The 21,573-nt window shown below is 47.2% G+C and overlaps 1 protein-coding gene across 1 annotated transcript in view; it reads left to right on the top strand.

Moving 5' to 3' along the window:
* The first annotated feature begins 1,651 nt into the window (after positions 1-1,651).
* The window catches only part of LOC120920656, a 63,541-nt gene continuing 43,619 nt past the window's right edge, over positions 1,652-21,573 (top strand). Inside the window, exons 1-4 of the mRNA XM_040332856.1 lie at positions 1,652-1,745; positions 11,611-11,812; positions 15,616-15,696; positions 20,076-20,150. Coding sequence (XP_040188790.1) covers positions 11,783-11,812; positions 15,616-15,696; positions 20,076-20,150 — 186 coding nt within the window. The 5' untranslated portion in view covers positions 1,652-1,745; positions 11,611-11,782. The remainder of the gene's footprint in view (positions 1,746-11,610; positions 11,813-15,615; positions 15,697-20,075; positions 20,151-21,573) is intronic.

Here is a 21,573-nt window from a genome sequence, read left to right as displayed (position 1 = left end):
TGGCATGATGGCACTGTGCCCACCATTGCAGCCTCTGCCCACTGTGCCCACCATTGCAACCTCTGCCCACTGTGCCCACCATTGCAGCCTGTGCCCACCATTGCAGCCTCTGCCCACTGTGCCCACCATTGCAGCCTCTGCCCACCATTGCAGCCTCTGCCCACTGTGCCCACCATTGCAGCATCTGCCCACTGTGCCCACCATTGCAGCCTTTACGCACTGTGCCCACCATTAGTTGCAGCCTTTACGCACTTTGCCCACCATTTCAGCCTTTACTCACTGTGCCCACGATTGTAGCCTCTGCTCACCTGTGCAGAGGCTAGCCCCAGAGGAAGAGGAGCTAGGAGTGGGGGGGGGGGGGAGCGCGGGTTCCCACCGGCATGCGAGGATTGATTGGGAGCCGCTCTTCCATCGATCACCCCGGGGAAGAGAAAAGCCGCGGGATTACGTAGCTGATAACCCGCTGTTACAGCTGACTTTACATTGCAGCTCGCTCCGCTCGCGGTTACACGCAGCCCCGCCTCCTGACCCAGTGCCTGTATCAGATTGACAGAATGCCAGTCCAATGCTGGGACGTGTTCTGTCTATATGATACAGGCACGGGGTCAGGAGGCGGGGCTGTGTGTAACCGCGAGCGGAGCGGAGGGAACTGCAATGTAAAGTCAGCTATAACAGCGGGTTATCGGCTATGTAATCCCGCGGCTTTTCTCTTCCCCAGGGTGATTGATGGGAGAACGGCTCCCGATCAATCCCTGCATGCCGGCGGTACCCCGCGCTCCCCCCCCCCCACTCCCAGCTCCTCGCCAGAAACAATTTTTCACTCGCAAGATGCGAATAGGCGAGGGGAAATTTTGAGGGCTGGGTTAGGCGTCCATCGGTTAAATTTTAAAGCAAGTTGGCTTTTTTTTTAACCTAAGGTTAAATAACCTATGGGGCCCACATACGATCGGTTTTGACCGATGAAAACGGTCCATCAAACCATTGTCCTCTGGCTAACCGATCGTGTGTACGCGGCCTAAGACTTGAGAGGCTATGAGGCGGGCGGCTACGGGCAGAGAGTTGCTGATTGTTGCCATTACTATTAAAGAAAAAATATGTCCCCGGATTTCATTTTAAAAATCTGGTCACCTTACCCTACCATGGCCCCAAATGCAGACAGTATTACATTACATTTTATTCAATGTTATTCAGTCTTACTAATGTGTATGTATTAAAAAAAAAAAAAAAAATATATATATATATATATATATATATATATATATATATATATATATATATATATATCTCCAGATAGATAGATAGATATCTATTTCTATATCTATAGATAGATAGATAGATAGATAGATAGATATAGATATCTATCTATATATATATTGTTTTTACTATTATTTGTTTTATACATCTATATGCCATATTTATATATCTTTATAATGTAATATAAAATAAATTGAAAATACAAAATGAAAATAAAACTCTGTTTTGACTGGCTAGTAACTTGACCCGGAAACTCTTTCCCGCCCACACACCCAATGCTGTCTCCAGCACAGAACCCTTCGTTGCATTGCCCGCTCCATCTTCTCGTAGCCCAGCCCCTTAAGCAGCCAAGCAGGCGAGCCTCGACAAAATGGCGGCCGTTCCGGAGACATGTCGGCTGCAAGCTCTGTGTTGAGGTTAACAAGCCCGGGGAAGGAAGAGAGGGAAGATAGCCGTGTTCTCTTCCCATAAAACCGTTCGGGGTCGGCGAGGTGAGTAGTGTAAGGGACGAGGAGAGGGATGGGGTTGATGGCGGGAATTGGAAGGGTGCTGAGGCCTAAGACAGGCTCTGTGGGGTGTACTGAGGGCTCCACGTGAGGTGATGGCGCCGGGCAAGCGTGCATCTATAAGGCTGTGGGGAAGTCCCGGCCAGGACTGATCTCCATCGTTATGGGACTTGTAGTACCTTCTATGAAGGCCTGGCTGCCTGTGCTGGCCATGCTGGGAGTAGTAGTCCCTGCTAGCAGGGTATCCTGTCCTGACAATGGTATACATGGCTGACTTCTTCCTGGAAATGCTGGAGGCCTGGCTGTCATGCTGCGCCTCCGCCATCAGAAATCCTGATCCGTGTTGCTCTTCCCTGATTTCCGGCTCCAACCTTTACATTTACCGATAAAGTTGCGCCCAATAATGTGTCGTAGTTTGTGGATTTGCGGCTGGCTTATAATAATATTAGTATCAGGGGTAGAGCTGGTAGTGATTAAGGATGAGCTCCGGCGTGTTCGCACGGTCCATGTGCAGAGCCCGCCAGGAAGTCGACACCGCGCTGCGCTAATCGCAGGCAGGGAGACATTTCCCGATCTCTGCAGCCGAGCATCGGGACAGTGTCTCCCTGCCTGTGATTAGCGCAGCGCGGTGTCGACTTCCTGGCGGGCTCTGCACATGGACCGTGCGAACACGCCGGAGCTCATCCTTCGTAGTGATAGAGGTTGTGGTCACAATGATGGGGTAGAAGGAGTAGTGATTGGGGTGCTAGTAATGGGGGTTGTAGTGATGAAGGTTGGGGTCATAATGATGGGGGTCGTGGCAGACATCCCAACCTGCCAAAACTAATTTCAGGGAGGTGGCGCTGCGCGGCGTTTTGCACAACACCCCCCACCATCAGTGGATGATCAGAGACTGCAGACATAATACAGGAGATGATCAGAGACTGCAGACATGGTGCAGGAGATGGCCAGAGACTGCAGACATGGTGCAGGAGATGGCCAGAGACTGCAGACATGGTGCAGGAGATGGCCAGAGACTGCAGACATGGTGCAGGAGATGGCCAGAGACTGCAGACATGGTGCAGGAGATGGCCAGAGACTGCAGACATGGTGCAGGAGATGGCCAGAGACTGCAGGAGATGGCCAGAGACTGCAGGAGATGGCCAGAGACTGCAGGAGATGGCCAGAGACTGCAGGAGATGGCCAGACTGCAGACATGGTGCAGGAGATGGCCAGAGACTGCAGACATGGTGCAGGAGATGGCCAGAGACTGCAGGAGATGGCCAGAGACTGCAGGAGATGGCCAGAGACTGCAGACATGGTGCAGGAGATGGCCAGAGACTGCAGACATGGTGCAGGAGATGGCCAGAGACTGCAGACATGGTGCAGGGGATGGCCAGAGACTGCAGACATGGTGCAGGGGATGGCCACAGACTGCAGACATGGTGCAGGGGATGGCCAGAGACTGCAGACATGGTGCAGGGGATGGCCAGAGACTGCAGACATGGTGCAGGGGATGGCCACAGACTGCAGACATGGTGCAGGGGATGGCCAGAGACTGCAGACATGGTGCAGGGGATGGCCAGAGACTGCAGACATGGTGCAGGGGATGGCCAGAGACTGCAGACATGGTGCAGGGGATGGCCAGAGACTGCAGACATGGTGCAGGGGATGGCCAGAGACTGCAGACATGGTGCAGGGGATGGCCAGAGACTGCAGACATGGTGCAGGGGATGGCCAGAGACTGCAGACATGGTGCAGGGGATGGCCAGAGACTGCAGACATGGTGCAGGGGATGGCCAGAGACTGCAGACATGGTGCAGGGGATGGCCAGAGACTGCAGACATGGTGCAGGGGATGGCCAGAGACTGCAGACATGGTGCAGGGGATGGCCAGAGACTGCAGACATGGTGCAGGGGATGGCCAGAGACTGCAGACATGGTGCAGGGGATGGCCAGAGACTGCAGACATGGTGCAGGGGATGGCCAGAGACTGCAGACATGGTGCAGGGGATGATCAGAGACTGGTAGAGATGGAAGGATAGGTAATAGGGGTGCGCATCTTCACCGGTCTCACGATTCGATTCGATTACGATTATCTGGTCAACGATTCGATTCGATTCCGCGATGCATCACGATGCATCAAGATTACCAACGAGCTCTCACTTCCGCTTGGGCCGCCTAGGTGGCCCTTCATCCCCGTAATCTTCTGAGACACATCACAGGTCCCAGAAGATTGTCCAGCTATGCAGGACAGCGCAGTGAGACATGTGCACCTGGCTGTGAAGCTGCAAGCTGTCACAGCCGGATGCCCACAGTAGTATTGCCAGCGCCATGGACAGAATGGAGGGTTCGGGTGGCCACGTCGCTGGATTGTGGGACAGCTGAGTGTCTTTTTATTAAAAGTCAGAAGATACACTGTTTTTTGAAGCTGCTGACTTTTAATAACTTATTTTTTTTACTGAACTCTGCTTTTAAATAAAAATAAACTCATTCCCTTAAAGTGGAGTTCCACCCAAAAGTGGAACTTCTGCTTTAAGCACTCCTCGCCCCCTGCCATTTTTAATGGGACTTTTTGTCACAGCTGCCTAGGTGGCTCCTCCTTGCCAGCAATCTTCTGGGACACAGGTCCCAGAAGATTGTCTGGCCAATGGCAGATAACAGTGCGCGCCTGGCCATGAAGCCGTAAGCTATCATGGCCGGGTGCCCACAGTAGATATGGCGGGGTTGAGGAGAGGAGCGGGGAAAGGTATGGGACTCTGTGCGGCCGCATCGCTGGACTGAGGGACAGGTAAGTGTCAGTTTAATTGAAGTCACCAGCTACACTTTTTGTAGCTGGTGACTTTTACTAAACTAAAAAACGGTGGAACTCCGCTATAAGTAGTGCACTAATCCGGTGCACTACAGGGTACAGACATATACACATGTGGTGCTGGGAGGTCAGGAGAGATTATAATCCACAGCAAACAGCCCTGTGAAGTTCCCTGTACTGTGTCTGTGTTGAAATTACCCTGGATTCCCAAGTTCACACATTCCAGCACACTAGGAGTTAACACAATGGAATGTGTAAATTTAGGAGATCAGGGTAATGTCAACACAGAGCACATGTAGGAAAAAGAATACAGCTGTAACTAAGAGTACCCGTTTTGAAATACATGCCGTTCTAAACCATTAAATGTCCACTGTTGCATGTGCTTTTTAAAATATATAAAGCTTCTCATACCTGCATTTCTGTCTGTGTATGCTCTATATTCCGCACGTGACTCTGTCCTGTACAGCCCGCCTCTTGCCTCTCGTTCTCCTCTTTCCCGACATCAGTGGGAGTTCTCAGCCCCGCCCACCGTCTGTACTGTAGCCATCAGATGAGAAGAGAGGCTGGCGGGGCTGACTTCAGGAGACACGTGGGAGGTGAGAGGCGGGCCAGAGCGTGCAGTCACATAAGGGGAATATACAGACAGAAATATAGGAATGAAACACAGTATATTTTAAAAAGCACACGCAGCAGTGTCCCCTGAATGGATTATAGCAGCATGTATTGCAAAACGAGCATTTTAAAACACACGCTCGGAGCGCTCTCCCGGGAGGGGCGGGGCAAGTCGGGATGACGTCACCGACATCGATTATTGGGGTCACATGCATCGATGCAGAATCGGGGGCCCCCGAATCTCGATGCATCGATGCAACGATTATATTCAACACCCCTAATAGGTAATGGTAATAATAGGGGGTACTGGTGGAAAGAGTAATGGTAATAATAGGGGGTAGAGATGGAAGGAGTAGTGGTAATAATAGGGGGCAGTGATGGAAGGAGTAGTGGTAATAATAGGGGGGTAGAGATGGAAGGAGTAATGGTAATAGGGGGTAGAGATGGAAGGAGTAATGGTAATAATAGGGGGTAGAGATGGAAGGAGTAATGGTAATTATAGGGGGTAGAGATGGAAGGAGTAATGGTAATAATAGGGGGTAGAGATGGAAGGAGTAGTGGTAATAATAGGGGGTAGTGATGGAAGGAGTAATGGTAATAATAGGGGGTAGAGATGGAAGGAGTAATGGTAATAATAGGGGGTAGTGATGGAAGGAGTAGTGGTAATAGGGGGTAGAGATGGAAGGAGTAGTGGTAATAGGGGGTAGAGATGGAAGGAGTAGTGGTAATAATAGGGGGTAAAGATGGAAGGAGTAATGGTAATAATAGGGGGTAGAGATGGAAGGAGTAATGGTAATTAATAGGGGGTAGAGATGGAAGGAGTAGTGGTAATAGGGGGTAGAGATGGAAGGAGTAGTGGTAATAGGGGGTAGAGATGGAAGGAGTAATGGTAATACTAGGGGGTAGAGATGGAAGGAGTAGTGGTAATAATAGGGGGTAGAGATGGAAGGAGTAGTGGTAATAATAGGGGGTAGTGATGGAAGGAGTAATGGTAATAGGGGGTAGAGATGGAAGGAGTAATGGTAATAGGGGGTAGAGATGGCAGGAGTAATGGTAATTAATAGGGGGTAGAGATGGAAGGAGTAGTGGTAATAATAGGGGGTAGAGATGGAAGGAGTAGTGGTAATAGGGGGTAGAGATGGAAGGAGTAGTGGTAATAGGGGGTAGAGATGGAAGGAGTAGTGGTAATAGGGGGTAGAGATGGAAGGAGTAGTGGTAATAATAGGGGGTAAAGATGGAAGGAGTAATGGTAATAATAGGGGGTAGAGATGGAAGGAGTAATGGTAATTAATAGGGGGTAGAGATGGAAGGAGTAATGGTAATAATAGGGGGTAGAGATGGAAGGAGTAATGGTAATAGGGGGTAGAGATGGAAGGAGTAGTGGTAATAGGGGGTAGAGATGGAAGGAGTAGTGGTAATAGGGGGTAGAGATGGAAGGAGTAATGGTAATAGGGGGTAGAGATGGAAGGAGTAGTGGTAATAGGGGGTAGAGATGGAAGGAGTAGTGGTAATAGGGGTAGAGATGGAAGGAGTAGTGGTAATAATAGGGGGTAGAGATGGAAGGAGTAGTGGTAATAATAGGGGGTAGAGATGGAAGGAGTAATGGTAATACTAGGGGGTAGAGATGGAAGGAGTAGTGGTAATAATAGGGGGTAGAGATGGAAGGAGTAGTGGTAATAGGGGGTAGAGATGGAAGGAGTAATGGTAATAGGGGGTAGAGATGGAAGGAGTAGTGGTAATAGGGGGTAGAGATGGAAGGAGTAGTGGTAATAGGGGGTAGAGATGGAAGGAGTAGTGGTAATAGGGGGTAGAGATGGAAGGAGTAATGGTAATACTAGGGGGTAGAGATGGAAGGAGTAGTGGTAATAATAGGGGGTAGAGATGGAAGGAGTAGTGGTAATAATAGGGGGTAGAGATGGAAGGAGTAGTGGTAATATTAGGGGGTAGTGATGGAAGGAGTAATGGTAATAATAGGGGGTAGAGATGGAAGGAGTAATGGTAATAATAGGGGGTAGAGATGGAAGGAGTAGTGGTAATAATAGGGGGTAGAGATGGAAGGAGTAATGGTAATAGGGGGTAGAGATGGAAGGAGTAGTGGTAATAGGGGGTAGAGATGGAAGGAGTAGTGGTAATAGGGGGTAGAGATGGAAGGAGTAGTGGTAATAATAGGGGGTAGAGATGGAAGGAGTAGTGGTAATAGGGGGTAGAGATGGAAGGAGTAGTGGTAATAGGGGGTAGAGATGGAAGGAGTAGTGGTAATAATAGGGGGTAGAGATGGAAGGAGTAGTGGTAATAATAGGGGGTAGAGATGGAAGGAGTAGTGGTAATAATAGGGGGTAGAGATGGAAGGAGTAATGGTAATACTAGGGGGTAGAGATGGAAGGAGTAGTGGTAATAATAGGGGGTAGAGATGGAAGGAGTAGTGGTAATAGGGGGTAGAGATGGAAGGAGTAATGGTAATAGGGGGTAGAGATGGAAGGAGTAGTGGTAATAGGGGGTAGAGATGGAAGGAGTAGTGGTAATAGGGGGTAGAGATGGAAGGAGTAGTGGTAATAGGGGGTAGAGATGGAAGGAGTAATGGTAATACTAGGGGGTAGAGATGGAAGGAGTAGTGGTAATAATAGGGGGTAGAGATGGAAGGAGTAGTGGTAATAATAGGGGGTAGAGATGGAAGGAGTAGTGGTAATATTAGGGGGTAGTGATGGAAGGAGTAATGGTAATAATAGGGGGTAGAGATGGAAGGAGTAATGGTAATACTAGGGGGTAGAGATGGAAGGAGTAGTGGTAATAATAGGGGGTAGAGATGGAAGGAGTAGTGGTAATAGGGGGTAGAGATGGAAGGAGTAATGGTAATAGGGGGTAGAGATGGAAGGAGTAGTGGTAATAGGGGGTAGAGATGGAAGGAGTAGTGGTAATAGGGGGTAGAGATGGAAGGAGTAATGGTAATACTAGGGGGTAGAGATGGAAGGAGTAGTGGTAATAATAGGGGGTAGAGATGGAAGGAGTAGTGGTAATAATAGGGGGTAGAGATGGAAGGAGTAGTGGTAATAATAGGGGGTAGAGATGGAAGGAGTAGTGGTAATATTAGGGGGTAGTGATGGAAGGAGTAATGGTAATAATAGGGGGTAGAGATGGAAGGAGTAATGGTAATAATAGGGGGTAGAGATGGAAGGAGTAGTGGTAATAATAGGGGGTAGAGATGGAAGGAGTAATGGTAATAGGGGGTAGAGATGGAAGGAGTAGTGGTAATAGGGGGTAGAGATGGAAGGAGTAGTGGTAATAGGGGGTAGAGATGGAAGGAGTAGTGGTAATAGGGGGTAGAGATGGAAGGAGTAGTGGTTGGGGTAGTAGTGCTGGAGGTTAGGGTTATAATGGTAGGAGTGGATGGTAGAGATAAGGATGGGGATGGAAGGAGTTAGGGTTGTCCCGATACCACTTTTTGTAGGACTGAGTACAAGTACCGATACTTTTTTCCATGTACTCGCCGATACCGATACTTTTTTTTTTTAAAATGCAGCCTTGTGTCCCTAAATGCAGCCTTGTGTCCTCAAAGTGAAAGCCCCCCTGCCGCTGCCGTCTAGTTGATTAGCGCTCAGGGAACATAATGGCTTTCATTTGAATAGCTGTGTGTTCCCCGCCGCGCCTCGTCATGTATAGACACTCCCCCTTGCTCGAGCACTTTGATAGACAGATCAGCCGTCCAATCCTGGGACAGGTGATCTGTCTATTAAAGTGCCCGGACAAGGGAGAGGGGCTATACATGACGAGGCGCGGCGGGGGAACACACAGCTATTCAAATAAAAGCCATTATGTTCCCTGAGCGCTAATCAACTAGATGTCGGCAGCGGCGGGGGGGCTTGGCTTTCACTTTGGGGGCTAGGTGGCAGCGGCAGCCGGTCTCCTCTCCTCCATTCCCGAGGACTGCTCTGCTCCGCCCGCTCTCTGCCCCCTTTCCACCCGCTCTCTGGGGGGGGGGGGAAGCATCGGGAGCATTTGCGCGCGTACAAGTACACGCGCAAATGCTCAGTATCGGTCCCAATACCGATACTAGTATCGGTATCACCCTAGAAGGAGTGATGGAGGTGGAAAGAGTAGTGGTAGGGGTGTTAGTAATAGGGGTTGAGCTGGTTGCAATGGAGGTTGGAGTTGTTGTCATAGGGGTAGTAGGGGTGGTGTAAATAAAGCTGGTCATAATGATAGGGGTAAGATTGTATTGGTGATAGAGGTGAGGGTCGTGATGGTGGGAGGAGTAGTGATTGAGGTTTTAGTAATAGAGGTTGTAGTGTTGGTGGTAGAGCTGATAGTGATGGAGGTTGGGGTTGTAATGATAGGGACTGTAAGGGTGATACTGGGAGAGGTCATTATGGTATAGTGATGGCGTTAGGGTTGGAAATGGTGATAAGGCTGTTAGTGGTTGTAGTGATGGGGGGGGGGGGGGAGTAGGGGTGGAAGGAGTAGTGGTAGTAAATAGGGGTAGTAGTGATGGCGGTTAGGGTCAAAATGGTAGAAGAGGTAGTAATAAGGATGGGGGTGGAAATAGTAGTAGGGGGGTCATAATACTAGGAAGTAAGATTGTAATGGTTAGGGGTGAAAGGCCTTGTGGTGGTAGTGGGGGGGGGGGGGGGTTAGAGGTGGAAGAAGGTGTAGTGATTGGGGTATTAGTAATAGAGGTTGCAGTGTTGGAGGTAGAGCTGTTAGTGATGGAGGTTGGGGTTGTAATGATACGGGTGGTAAGGGTGACAGTGGTACTGGTAGAGGTCCTTCTAGTATACGGGTAGTGATGGGAGTTGGGTTGGAAATAATGATAAGGCTGTTGGTTGCAGGAAAGAAATGTGCACAGTTCCCCCATCAACACAGATGGTGCTGACAGGGGAATCCCTCCTACTCACCCAAACATTGTATTCTCCCTCCGGGAGAAGACTGTGACTATTGCTACCGCCTATAGCCTCGATGTGGCAAGCTGGTTGCACCCAAGTTGATCGATCTGTCATCTTGGGTACATTGAGCCTGCCCAAACACGGTTCGAGTCTCGGGCGGTTCATCAGAAAGGACTGGAGCCATCTATGGCCGGTCTTGGGTCTACTCTTTGGTCCTCTGAAGACGTAAGCCAATCACGAAACGCGTCAGGGCGGGGCTACACGACTGTTCTCTTGCATCTTTTTATCTTTTAACTACTTGCCGACCGCCCACCGTCGTTATACGTCATCACTTTAAAGATGAATATCTCGGTAACGGCAGCAGCTGCTGCCACAAACGAGATATTCATCTCTTCAGTGGGCGGTCCGGTACACGATAACGGCGGTCTCCGCGGCGTATTCGCCGCGAGATCGCCGTTATCGGTGGCGGGAGAGGGGCCCCCCCCCTCCCGCCGCTTACCGTAGCCGTCGGTAGCGGCGGAGGAGATCGGGACCGTTCGGCAGCTGTGCGGGGTTGCGAGTGAAGGAAAAATCTCCTTCGCCCGTCCCCCATAGCTCTGCTGGGCGGAAGTGACGTCAAAACGTCAGTCCCGCCCGTCTTAAAGCAACATTTTTTTTTTTTTGTCATTTGAAAAAATGACATTTTCATTTTTTTTTTGCATTTAAGCCTAAATATGAGATGTGAGGTCTTTTTGACCCCAGATCTCATATTTAAGAGGACCTGTCATGCTTTTTTCTATTACAAGGGATGTTTACATTCCTTGTAATAGGAATAAAAGTGATAATTTTTTTTTTTTTTTTAATTTCAGTGTTAAAAATTGTAAAATAAATAAAAATAAATGCGAAAACCCCCCCTAAATTTTTTTTAAAGCGCCCCGTCGAGCTCGCGCGTAGAAGCGAACGTATACGTGAGTAGCGCCCGCATATGAAAACGGTGTTCAAACCTCACAAGTGAGGTATCGCCGCGATCGTTAGAGCGAGAGCAATAATTCTAGCCCTAGGCCTACTCTGTAACTGAAAAAATGCAACCTGTAGAATTATTTAAACGTTGCCTATCGAGATTTTTAACGGTAAAAGTTTGACGCCATGCCACGAGCGGGCGCAATTTTTAAGCGTGACATGTTGGGTATCATTTTACTCGGCGTAACATTATCTTTCACAATATATAAAAAAATTGGGCCAAATTTATTGTTGTCTTATTTTTTTAATTTAAAAAAGTGAATTTTTTTCCAAAAAAAAAAGTGCGCTTGTAAGACCGCTGCGCAAATACGGTGTGACAAAAAGTATTGCAATGAAAGCCATTTTATTCTCTAGGGTGTTAGAAAAAAAAAAATATATATATATATATATAATGTTTGGGGGTTTTAAGTAATTTTCTAGCAAAAAAAATATGTTTTAGTCTCGTGAACACCGAATCTGAAAAACAGGCTCGGGGCTTAAGTGGTTAAGCTTCTTTTTATCTTTAGCCGTGTAAGCGTATGTGGGTAGCAAGGGTATTATTGTTCCAATAAAGAGTTTTACACCATATGCAGTCTCCTTTGCTTCAGTGCATGTCCGCTGTACCGCACCCATATATCCAAAGAATATCGCCTACACGCGCCAGGAGAAGAGCGGCCGAGGCTTGGTATACTAATAGGATCGTCCCAACGCTGGTAAAATATCCACTATCTGGAGGAGAACGGCTGAGGCTGAGTACACGCAACGATGACAAACGTGACAAACGTCCGTTATCAGGTGAGTACAACATCTTAAAGCGGAGTTGCGGCCACAATTTCACTTTTTAAATATAAATACCCCTGTAATACACAAGCTTAATGTATTCTAGTAAAGTTAGTCTGTAAACTAAGGTCCGTTTTGTTAGGTTGTTACAGCATTTAGACACTTTATAAAATAGAAATTGACTGGGGCCATCTTAAGTGTGGGCATCATGAAGCCAGACTGTATGACTTCCTGGATTTCAGCCTTGCAGATCTCGCACATGCTCAGTGCTGCACAAGCAGTGTCAGATCAGGTTTCAGCACCTGTGCTGTCCAAGTCACATGATTCTTTGAGACTGGGGATTGCACAGACTCCTGGAAAGTTACACCCACTACATTCCCAGGAGTCTGTGCGGTGCATTAAGCACCTAGGTGCAGGAAGTGGGAAGATTAACTATTCTGCCTAGCAACAACACTTTGAAGGCATCTAAAAAATATTTTTTTTCCCGTAAAGGACTAATGACATTTTTTTTAAAACTACTGATGTAATGTTATATTTATGGGTGGAACTCCACTTTAAGGGGGGGGGGGGGGCACAGCAGTGTGAAGCTTACACGTCCCAGCAGTTTTGGAATATGCAATCTATAAAATCTCACCTGAGATGAGTATTATGTGAACTGTTATTCTGACCTATACGGATTACCATTGGATTGAGCTGTATGCTCTGAGATTACTGGAAAAAGACCGTATTTTCTGGCGTATAAGACGACTTTCTGGATGCAAAAAAAAATGCATCCAAGGTCGGGGGTCGTCTTATACGCCGGGGACAGTCTCCGTGCTGCGAGCGTCCATGATTTAACCACTTAACGCCCGCCGCACCACTATTTACGTCCGCAAAATGGCACGGACAGGCAGATGGGCGTATATATATATATATATATATATATATGTCCTCGCCTTCTAGCGGGTGGGGGGTTCGATCGGGGACGGCTTACCTCGGGGAGCGATCCGGGACAACAGCGCGGCTATTCGTTTATAGCCGCTCCGTCGCGATCGCTCCCCGGAGCTGAAGAACGGGGAGAGCCGTATGTAAACACGGCTTCACTGTGGCGGCGCATCGATCGAGTGATCCCTTTTATAGGGAGACTCGATCGATGACGTCAGTCCTACAGCCACACCCCCCTACAGTTGTAAACACACACTAGGTGAACCCTAACTCCTACAGCGCCCCCTGTGGTTAACTCCCAAACTGCAACTGTCATTTTCACAATAAAGAATGCAATTTAAATGCATTTTTTGCTGTGAAAATGACAATTGTCCCAAAAATGTGTCAAAATTGTCCGAAGTGTCCGCCATAATGTCGCAGTCACGAAAAAAATCGCTGATCGCCGCCATTGGTAGTAAAAAAAAAAAAATTTATAAAAATGCAATAAAAATATCCCCTATTTTGTAAACGCTATAAATTTTGCGCAAACCAATCGATAAACGCTTATTGCGATTTTTGATCACCTCTGCGGTTTATATTTTTTGCGCTATAAACAAAAATAGAGCGACAATTTTGAAAAAAAAATTCAATATTTTTTACTTTTTGCTATAATAAATATCCCCCAAAAATATATAAAACATTTTTTTTCCCTCAGTTTAGGCCGATACGTATTCTTCTACATATTTTTGGTAAAAAAAAATCGCAATAAGCGTTTATCGATTGGTTTGCGCAAAATTTATAGCATTTACAAAATAGGGGATAGTTTTATTGCATTTTTATAATTTTTTTTTTTTTTACTACTAATGGCGGCGATCAGCGATTTTTATTTTTTTTCGTGACTGCGACATTATGGCGGACACATCGGACAATTTTGACACACTTTTGGGACCATTGTCATTTTCACAGCAAAAAATGCATTAAAAATGCACTGATTACTGTGAAAATGATAATTGCAGTTTGGGAGTTAACCACAAGGGGGCGCTGAAGGGGTTATGTGTGACCTCATGTCTGTTTCTAACTGTAGGGGGGTGTGGCTGTAGGTGTGATGTCATCGATTGTGTATCCCTATAAAAGGGATCACACGATCGATCACGGCGCCACAGTGAAGAACGGGGAAGGTGTGTTTACACGCAGCTCTCCCCGTTCTTCAGCTCCGGGGACCAATCGCGGGACTCCATCGGCGATCGGGTCCCGTGGTCACGGAGCTTCGGACCGGGTCGCGTGCATTGTGCCCAGCCATGCCATTCTGCCGACGTAAATGTGCAGGAGGCAGTCCTTAAGCGGTTAAGAGCTGAAAAAACACATAGTTTCATGTTTGCCGACAATTCTTTGCCGTTTTGTGTGGAAGACAAGTCCTACGCTGTGTCCACGGAAAGTCCGATGTTGTGAACGAGGCTTAACCTTTTGTCTTTAACCACTTCCGCCCCAACCATTTGGGTGGTCAAAGACCAGGCCACTTTTTGCGATTCGGCACTGCGCCGCTTTAACTGACAATTGCGCGGTCGTGCGATGTGGCTCCCAAACAAAATTTACGTCCTTTTTTCCCCACAAATAGAGCTTTCTTTTGGTGGTATTTGATCACCTCTACGGTTTTTATTTTTTGCGCTATAAACAAAAATTGTGCGACAATTTTGAAAAAAAAAACAATATTTTTTACTTTTTGCTATAATAAATATCCCCCAAAAATATATAAAACATTTTTTTTCCCTCAGTTTAGGCCGATACGTATTCTAATACCTATTTTTGGTAAAAAAAAATCGCAATAAGCGTTTATCGATTGGTTTGCGCAAAAGTTATAGCGAAAATGGAAAATAGAGGGCGCTAGACCACCCAGTGATAAATCAATTAATCATTGGTACAGTGATCATAATAAAAACTAGACAATATAAATATTACAAATATATAGTGTCTCTATGTCATGAACCATTCGATGACATCAAGTCCCATTCATTTATATTGTCTAGTTTTTATTATGATCACTGTACCAATGATTAATTGATTTATAACTGGGTGGTCTAGCGCCCTCTATTTTCCATTTTCACTCATTACAATCAGCATTGTCTAGCTTTATATAATTTAGTAATTTATTTTTATATTTTTGGCGCTGAATTCACTTTTTTCGCAAAAGTTATAGCGCCTACAAAATAGGGGATAGTTTTAGGGCATTTTTATTATTTTTTTAATTTATTTTTTTACTAGTAATGGTGGCGATCATCGATTTTTTAATTAATTAATTAATTTATTTATTTTTTTCGTGACTGCGACATTATGGCGGACACTTTTGACACATTTTTGCTATAAAAATGCAATGATTACTGTGAAAATTACACTAGCAGTGAAGGGATTAACCACTAGGTGGCGCTGTAGGGGTTAAGTGTTCACTGCCTTGTGTTTCTAACTGTAGGGGGGGATGGGCTCTGTGTCACATGACACTGATCTCCGCTCCGAGTACACAGAGCCGAGATCAGTGTCATTCTCACTAGTCAGAGCGGGGAGTTTACACAAGCATCTCCCCGCTCTATACCTCCGTAAAAAACGGGACCCCCGCGGTGATCGAGTCTGCGGGACCCGCGGTCCGACTCACGGGGAAAGGCGGCAGGGTCGCGACCACACGGCAGGCATTTAAAGGGCCACGTACAGGTACGTGATTATGCCTGTCCGTGCCATTCTGCCGACGTATATCTACAGTGGGCGGTCCTTAAGTGGTTAGAGAAGTATGTACTTGCTAGATGATTGTAACCAAATGATTTGGGATCTCCTGTTCTTTGGGTTATATCCACTTCCTGCAACAAGTAAATACAACTATACCTACTGTGCAGCTAATGGTGTCGTCTTTTGTTTTTCCTTGTCCTTAGCAGTTGAAAACCATCATGGAGGCCCGGCACTCTCGTGGAGGGAAGAACAAGAAAAGAACAAAAATGAGGCGGATATGTCCTGTGAGTATCTCATGGTCACAGACTGTCCGCAGGGCTCAATATACCAAATTATATATATAAATAGGGATCGAGCGATTATTGGTGCGGCTGATATTAATTTTTATGGAAGTGTCGGTCACAAACGTAACGGAGATCACCGATATTGGATAAGGGGTTTTACCGAGGTGATGCAGCCGCTCGACTATTATTATAAGCAGCGGATCAAAAAACTCATGGTTCTGATTGTCCTTGTGATCAGAGCCACGGATCGATAATTTTTCGGATCACCACCATATATGGTCCCCACTGTAAAATCCACAGACATCTCCCCCCACTGTAAAATCCACAGACATCTCCCCCCCACTGTAAAATCCACAGACATCTCCCCCCACTGTAAAATCCACAGACATCTCCCCCCCACTGTAAAATCCACAGACATCTCCCCCCCACTGTAAAATCCACAGACATCTCCCCCCCACTGTAATATCCACAATCACCTCCCCCACACTGTAATATCCAAAATCACCTCCCCCCCACTGTAATATCCACAGACATCTCCCCCACTGTAATATCCACAGACATTTCCCCCCCCCCCACTGTAATATCCACAGACATCTCCCCCACTGTAATATCCGCAGACATTTCCCCCACTGTAATATCCACAGACATCTCCCCCACTGTAATATCCACAGACATTTCCCCCACTGTAATATCCACAGACATCTCCCCCACTGTAATATCCACAGACATCTCCCCCCACTGTAATGTCCACAGACATCTCCCCCCATTGTATTATCCACAGACATCTCCCCCCACTGTAATATCCGCAGACATCTCCCCCACTGTAATGTCCACAGACATCTCCCCCCATTGTATTATCCACAGACATCTCCCCCCACTGTAATATCCACAGACATCTCCCCCCACTGTAATATCCACAGACATTTCCCCCACTGTAATATCCACAGACATCTCCCCCCACTGTAATATCCACAGACATCTCCCCCCACTGTAATATCCACAGACATCTCCCCCCACTGTAATATCCACAGACATCTCCCCCCACTGTAATATCCACAGACATCTCCCCCCACTGTAATATCCACAGACATCTCCCCCACTGTAATATCCACAATCACCTCCCCCCCACTGTAATATCCACAGACATCTCCCCCCACTGTAATATCCACAGACATCTCCCCCCACTGTAATATCCACAGACATCTCCCCCACTGTAATATCCACAGACATCTCCCCCACTGTAAAATCCACAGACATCTCCCCCCACTGTAAAATCCACAGACATCTCCCCCCCACTGTAAAATCCACAGACATCTCCCCCCCACTGTAATATCCACAATCACCTCCCCCCCACTGTAATATCCAAAATCACCTCCCCCCCACTGTAATATCCACAGACATCTCCCCCACTGTAATATCCACAGACATCTCCCCCACTGTAATATCCACAGACATCTCCCCCACTGTAATATCCGCAGACATTTCCCCCACTGTAATATCCACAGACATCTCCCCCACTGTAATATCCACAGACATCTCCCCCACTGTAATATCCACAGACATCTCCCCCACTGTAATATCCACAGACATCTCCCCCCACTGTAATGTCCACAGACATCTCCCCCCATTGTATTATCCACAGACATCTCCCCCCACTGTAATATCCGCAGACATCTCCCCCACTGTAATGTCCACAGACATCTCCCCCCATTGTATTATCCACAGACATCTCCCCCCACTGTAATATCCACAGACATCTCCCCCCACTGTAATATCCACAGACATTTCCCCCACTGTAATATCCACAGACATCTCCCCCCACTGTAATATCCACAGACATCTCCCCCCACTGTAATATCCACAGACATCTCCCCCACTGTAATATCCACAATCACCTCCCCCCCACTGTAATATCCACAGACATCTCCCCCCACTGTAATATCCACAGACATCTCCCCCCACTGTAATATCCACAGACATCTCCCCCACTGTAATATCCACAGACATCTCCCCCACTGTAAAATCCACAGACATCTCCCTCCACTGTAATATCCACAATCACCTCCCCCCCACTGTAATATCCACAGACATCTCCCCCCACTGTAATATCCACAGACATCTCCCCCCACTGTAATGTCCACAGACATCTCCCCCCACTGTAATGTCCACAGACATCTCCCCCCACTGTAATGTCCACAGACATCTCCCCCCACTGTAATGTCCACAGACATCTCCCCCCCCCACTGTAATATCCACAGACATCTCCCCCCACTGTAATATCCACAGACATCTCCCCCCACTGTAATATCCACAGACATCTCCCCCACTGTAATATCCACAGACATCTCCCCCACTGTAATATCCACAGACATCTCCCCCCACTGTAATATCCACAGACATCTCCCCCACTGTAATATCCACAGACATCTCCCTCACTGTAATATCCACAGACATCTCCCCCCCCACTGTAATATCCACAGACATCTCCCCCCCCCCCCCACTGTAATATCCACAGACATCTCCCCCCCACTGTAATATCCACAGACATCTCCCCCCACTGTAATATCCACAGACATCTCCCCCCACTGTAATATCCACAGACATCTCCCCCCACTGTAATATCCACAGACATCTCCCCCCACTGTAATATCCACAGACATCTCCCCCCACTGTAATATCCACAGACATCTCCCCCCACTGTAATGTCCACATCTCCCCTGTCAGCGCCACTCTGGGAAGCTCACCTAGGCTGCCACCAGGTGTACCAAGATGGCCACCACTCCGGAGCTAGGCCGAAGCCGTGGCCTTTCCTATGGGCTCAATCCACGGATGGTGTCGTGTGATGATCCGTTGCACCCCTACCTACCACCGCCACTCAACCCGGCTCTCCCGTCCCACCGGGAGGCTCCAGCTTGCCGAAGACCCGAACAAAGCCAATGCTTTGTTTGGATCTCAGATCTAGTAACCCGGAAGCGATGTCATGACATCACATCCCGGATTACTGGCATCTTAAAGGCGCCAGTTTAAAAAAGAATAGAAAGTACATCAGTCCTCAGGAAGGATGTGTTGGAAATGGAGCGAGTGCAAAGAAGGGCAACAAAACAAATAAAGGGTCTGGAGGATAATAGTTATGAGGAAAGGTTGCAAGTAGGATTGTCCCGATGCCACTTTTTTAAAACAGAGTACAAGTACCGATACTTTTTTCAAGTACTCGCCGATACTGATTACCGATACTTTTTTTTAATGTCATGTGACGCACTGGTTGATGGGCACTAAAAGGTGGCAGTGATGGATGGGCACTGATTGGTGGCACGCACTGATGGCATGCACTGAAAGATGGTACTGATATGTGGCAGGCACTGATATGTGGCAGTGGCACTGATAGGCTGGCAGTGGCACTGATAGGCTGGCAGTGGCACTGACGGATAGCTGGTACTGATGGATGGGTACTGATGGATAGCTGGTACTCATGGATGGGCACTGACATTGACAAACATTTCAAATCAGCAGCTACAATTCCTGTAGCTGCTGACTTTTAAAAAACACACACATGCACTTGCCTGTCCCAGAATCCAGTGATGTGCTCTCCCGACCCGGCTCTTTGTCCGTCCTCGGGTCCAAGCGCCGGCAACTTTTAACTGTGGGCAGCCAACTGTGACCCCTCCTGCACCCTTTTTGGTCCAGCGATCTCCTGGTACATGTTCAAAGAGTTGGGGGGAGGGGGGGGGGATCGGATCGCCAAGGAAGTGGGAGCAGGTTCCTGTCAAAATCGGGTATCACATTCAAAAAACAAACAAACAAAAAAAACATTCCAAATATGGTAGAGGAGTAAAAGCGGGACTAACCCTTTTGGGGTGAAGTTCCACTCTAACTGCTTTTTAATTTTACCCTGAAAAATGAGAACTGGAAGGTTAGGCCCCCCCCCCCCCCCCCATTATGTGCCTAATGCCTCGTACACACAACGGTCTTTCCGAGAAAAAAAGTCAGACAGGCTTTTTTTCTCGGAAGGTCCGGCCGTGTGTAGCCCCCATCAGACTTTTTTTTTCGGAAGTCCGACGACCTTGGAGAACTTGTTCTCTTTCTTTCTGTCGGACTCACGGCGGACTTTTGCACGTTTTAGAAGTACAAGTACAGTTTGTCAGCCAATAATCTCATGTACTATTATGTTGTACCTATATGTATTATGTACTTATTATTATTATTATTATTATTATTATTATACAGCATATGCCTGCAACAAAAAATAAATAAAAAAAATGGAGGTTTTGAAAAGGGACTTTTTATTCAAGAATGTGTTTTCCTTTTGAAAGCCGAGTGTGGTTTGTGTATGATGATTTTTTTTTTGTTTTGTTCATGTTATACCTTTTTTATTTTTACAGCTGTGCAATACAGTTAGCCTCAACGAAAAAGAAATGGTTCTGCATTATTCCGGCACTCTTCACAAATACATGAAGGTGGGTTATTGGGTCGGTATGGCGGCTGGTTGGGAAGGGGGTTAAAGTGGTTTTTACCTTAATGCATTAAAGAGGAGCTCCAGTCGGTTTTCTGAAAATTAGAAGTCAGCAGCTACTAAAACTCATCATCGGGCCCTCGCCTGTACCAGGATCCAGTGCTGTGCTCCACCCAACTATGGAGGCGTCGGGGACCGTGTTTGGTGCTCAGTGGCAGCATCTTAAAGCAGAGCTCCACCCTGAAAAAAAAAAATCCAAAATGCTGCAATTTTTTTGATTTTTTTTTATACATACCAGAAGTGCTCGTTGCTAGGAAGGTCGTCCTAATCTGCCACTTCCTGATCTGCGGTCCGTCTTCTTTCTTCTCCTCTTCGCGCTGGGGAATGGGGGAGCTGTGTCTTCTGGGACCTTGTGTGTGTCACAGGAGACATCGCCCATTCACGTAGCGCCGCACAGTTTGCGAATGCGCAGTAGGGAATCGGGCGGTAAAGCCGCAACACTTCCTGATTCACTCACCGAGGATGGCGGCGGGGCTGCCGAGACCCAATCGATTGCTCGGCTTCGGCTGCCGTCATCGCGGGCACCCTGGACAGGTAAGTGTCCTTATTAAAAGTCAGCAGCTACAGTGTTAGTAGCTGCTGACTTTTAATTTCTTTTTTTTTGTTTTGTTTTCCAATAGTTTTTATTGAAAGAAAAGAATATTACAACACTACAGAAGCATCGCCACAGATTCTGAAAGCGTTAACAAACACCTGAAAGGTCTCCATCATAATACATAACACCGTATACTGTTTGGCAGCATCATCGTAGCAAAAAAAAAAAAAAAAACATAATAAAATACTCCAGGGTAAAACACGGAGTGTGGTCCATCTCAAATAGTTAAAGACACAACCTTAGTAGGCCCATGACCTGCTGGTCAAGGGTCCCGGATCTGGGAACCCCAAATCCATCCTGCTGCCAACATCACTATCTAAACGGGAGGACCCGCGTTAAAAAGCTTCCGTAGGAAAGGTAGAGGTGTAAAGAAATAGGCAGAAACTTATAGAAAAGAAAAGGAGAAAAGGAAGAGAAGAAAAGAGAGGGAACAGATAAGAGAGTAACCGACCAGCCCCTAGAAATCAATCAAATGAAACTATAGCCGTAGCTCACGTCTCCAGTGATCGTAGTTAAATAAGCCAACCATGGGTCCCAAAAATTTCTATTTTTTTTTTTAACCGAGCCTCCTCTTTAACTGTAGTGACTTCCAGCTTTGACCGCTTGCGGCTTCACAGCCAGGTGCCCATTGCGCATGCGCAAGCTGTGCTGCACATTGTGAATAGTCCCGCAGTCTTCCGAGTCCTGTGATGTGTCCCAGAAGACTGCGGGGAGGGGGGGGGGAGGAAAACTTTTGCTCAAATCGCCTATGTGAACGGAAGTAGCAGCAGGT

This window comes from Rana temporaria, chromosome 13 (genome assembly GCF_905171775.1).
Source record: "Rana temporaria chromosome 13, aRanTem1.1, whole genome shotgun sequence".
Taxonomy (NCBI): Eukaryota; Metazoa; Chordata; class Amphibia; order Anura; family Ranidae; genus Rana; species Rana temporaria.
Note: the sequence above shows the minus strand (reverse complement) of the source record. Positions and strands in the feature narration are given on the sequence as shown.